Source organism: Nannizzia gypsea, genomic scaffold (genome assembly GCF_000150975.2).
Source record: "Nannizzia gypsea CBS 118893 supercont1.5 genomic scaffold, whole genome shotgun sequence".
Classification (NCBI taxonomy): domain Eukaryota; kingdom Fungi; phylum Ascomycota; class Eurotiomycetes; order Onygenales; family Arthrodermataceae; genus Nannizzia; species Nannizzia gypsea.
The window spans coordinates 891,761-894,968 of NW_003345197.1; the positions used below are offsets into that span (position 1 = coordinate 891,761).

The window sequence follows — 3,208 nt, forward strand, 5'->3', positions numbered from 1 at the left end:
TAGGGGTTGTTGAAGACACCAGGAGCCTGGTGCCGTTAGGTTGCGAGCGTGGGCGTGAAGTTTGGGGTGACCGTTTACCGGAGAGCCCACCTGTCTGGGCAGCCCTGGTGGGAGCATTAACGGTGCTGGCATCGTCGAGCATGGCATCACGGTCTTGCATGTTGATGTCCTCGAGATCTATGGCGCTGCTGTCGATGTCAACGATGGGCTGTTGTTCTGTGGTGTCTACGTTGGCGGTTTCGAGATCTCCTTCGCCCATGATGATGTCGTTGTCGTCTGGCCTGTGCATCAGCATCGTCTGATTCACCAGAGGTGGAGCGTTGCTGACGGACAGAAGGACGGCGATGAAAGATGCGAGGCATGAGAGGTGGTATATTAGCCTGGGGGGCACCTGCACCAAGAGGTGTGGTGGGAGATTCTGGTTGGGAGGTGATGCCGGCCTGGAGACCTGGCAGGGCCGAAGGGAGGCGATCAACATCCCTAGCCTGGCGTAGAGGGTTAAATGGGTCAGTAGTAGGTGCAGTGGTAGTGGTGGTAGCGGCAGTGGCAGAGGCGAGCGGCTGCACGATACGGTGGCGATGACCTTCTCGCTGGTGATGATGATGGTGATGATGGTTGAAAGTTGTCCGTTCAGGCGGCGAGGTCAAGACGATGTGAGGAGACGGCTGGACGTCTATGGGGGTATGTAGATTGTTGTGACGGCCATCTGTGGCGGCTGTAGTCGCAGTTGTGGCTGCAGTGGCCGCGGTGGTAGCCGTGGTGGTAGCAGTGCTGTTCTCCGGACCATCCTGAGCATATGGAAGGGGAATCTCGATGGAAGGAGGAGGAGCCTGACGCCGAGCGTTCCGCTGGTCTGATCTATGGTCATAAAACGAAGCTCTAGACGTTCTGGGGGGCTGATCTCTTCTGGTAGAGGTAGTAGAAGTTGAAGTGGCCGTGGAGGTATTGTTAATGGCAGTCTTGCTCTGTTTTGAGCGAGAGGCTTCTGGGTCTGTAGATGCGGCTGCCGAAGAAGAGGCGCGTATCCGGTCGACGACACGGATGTAGTTATCGAGTATGGTAGCAATAACGGGCACCATGTCGGCCTCTACCACGCGAGTGCGAACGTTCTCTGAACCACGAACACCAATGTTCACGACGCACTGGAAGGCGAGGTTCCACTTCCACATCTCCATGAGGTCCTTGCTGCGACCTGCCTTGAGGATACATACCAGCTGTTCGATACCGCCATCGACGGTGAGGATGTCACGGATGCGGTCTGATGATGTGGTGAGATAGGCGAGATGGTTAAGGGAGTTGATGAGTGGCAAGGTCGAGGTGCAGTCGAGCGCCCGTCTGTCGTAGAGAGTAGTGGTGATGTTGACAGCCGCCTTGTTGACGCTGGGGATACTAAAGTTGACTTCTCTCATCTTCCTTTCTTCCCCTTCTATCCTTTTTTTTTCTTTCCTTGTTAATGTATTTTTGTAAAATTCTTGTCCGGTAGTTGTTTTCCTTTCGTCTTGGGTCGATCGAGTCGACGCTGACGGTGGTAAGACTTTTGAAACACAGGCTAATGCAGAGCCGGGGCAAGGGACATGGTATCACCCAACGCAAGAGTGCCCAAAAGGAAACCAGCTAGAGACTTGTCGTGTATATTATTATGGTCGGATAAGCCGAAGATGGAGAAAGCCGAGTGAGGGCGAGGGAGATGCGGAGGAGGAGAGAGGGAGTCCGCCAGCGAACGGCAGCTTTAAGGGCAGGGGGGAAGACCGGTGGGTGTGGATGAAAGGATGACCGTAGAAGCGCCGGGGAGCAGGGAGCAGGTCAGGGGAGACGCAGGAGTCGCTCGAGGCAAGCCGTCAACGAGAGCAGCAGAAGAAAGTCGAAAGAGAGAGATAGAGAGAGAGAGACGAAGGAAGATAGGGGCGGGCCTAGTAAGAGGAGGGCATCAGATATCAAGAGCTTGATCGCTTTTACCCGCTGGCTTGTCTCGTGTGTGTTGATTTTGCCTTGGTGGCTGCTGATGGGGAGGCGGGAGGGAGCAGGAGAGCCTGAGCGAGCGAGAGCGGGCCGGAAAAACTGAAGCGAGTAAGCAAAGACAAACCTACCCAGCGAGCAGAGGACGAGGAAGACAGCGAGGGTTGATGAAGGATGGCGATGAACCAGCAGAGAGGATGATGATGAAGCTGGAGTTGGAGAAGGTGAAGGCGAAGATGAAGGTTGAAGTCGAGAAAGTTGACGTTGACGTCGAAGTTGGAGCAGGAAGAAGACGAGAAACCAAAAGGGCAAAAGGGAAAAAGCTCTTCTTTGGGTAAGTTTGGCTGTTTTGACCAGGGGTGCTGACTAAGGCTTGGCAGGTCAGAAGCAGAAGGAGGAAAAGCAGAAGAAGACGAAGAAGACAGCGACTGCCAGTGACTATGTACAAGTAGCTAGAGTCCTGCAGTGACTGCCAGAGTGACTGTCTGCAAGTGACTGTCTGTTCTTCTTCTCTCCTACTTCTCTGCTTCTCTACTGCTTCTTCTCTGCTCGGCCCCCAACTTCCTGCTTACTAACAAGCTTACTAATCGCTAAGAATAGAAAAAAGCAAGCAAGCAGTTTAAAGTTCGGCTTTTTAGTTAGTTTAGTTTTAGTCACTTTAAGCGCCTGTCAAGAAGCAGCAGAAGAAGAGAAGAGAAGAAGACGTAGAAGCAGTGGAAGTGGGAGAGAAGATGGTAGAAGGAGTAGAGTGGCAGTGGAAGCGAAGAGGCAAAGAAGGGAGCAAGCAAAGAAGACCTACCTACTTGCTTAGTACTTACTTCTTCTACTTACTTACTGCCGTCTCCTTCTCTTCCTCTCTTGAGTGGCGTCTTTATGGTTGTATCATCTTGTATCATCAGCGTATCGTCGCTGTAAACCACCGCGTATCGCCCCACCAAACGCCCGCCCACTTCTCGCCGTCACCGTCTGTAACGTCTTTTACTTCCCTTTCTTGGCTTGGCGTCTTTTTTCTCTTTCTCTCTCTTCCTCGTCTCTTTTTGCTGTCTTCTTCCTCTTCTCTTTCTCTTTCTTCCTCTTCCGCATCTTCTTCCTCTGCTTCTGCTTCTTCCGCTCTTCTCCTTCTCTTCTTCTCTTCTGTCCATCCTCTCATCCGACTCGCCCTCCAGCCCGGGTCTCCTACGCTGCCAGACAGACAGGACGAGAACGCCTCGCAGACAGACAGACAAGCACGACGGGAGAGACAGGGAGCCGA

At 53.2% G+C, this 3,208-nt stretch overlaps 2 protein-coding genes across 2 annotated transcripts; one reads left to right on the plus strand and one right to left on the minus strand.

The window, feature by feature from the left end:
- Positions 1–3: 3 nt before the first annotated feature.
- Positions 4–1,409, minus strand: MGYG_06167 (hypothetical protein; the record flags this gene model as incomplete). The annotated part of the gene is made up of 1 exon (XM_003171577.1): positions 4–1,409. The coding sequence occupies one exon, from the start codon at positions 1,407–1,409 to the stop codon at positions 198–200; it is 1,212 nt and encodes a 403-aa protein (XP_003171625.1). The 3' UTR covers positions 4–197.
- A 360-nt stretch (positions 1,410–1,769) lies between these two features.
- On the plus strand, positions 1,770–2,767 carry MGYG_06168 (hypothetical protein; the record flags this gene model as incomplete). The annotated part of the gene is made up of 4 exons (XM_003171578.1): positions 1,770–1,913; positions 2,025–2,290; positions 2,337–2,390; positions 2,557–2,767. 4 exons carry the CDS (start codon positions 1,770–1,772, stop codon positions 2,765–2,767), a joined length of 675 nt encoding a protein of 224 aa, XP_003171626.1.
- Between the last annotated feature and the right edge of the window lie 441 nt (positions 2,768–3,208).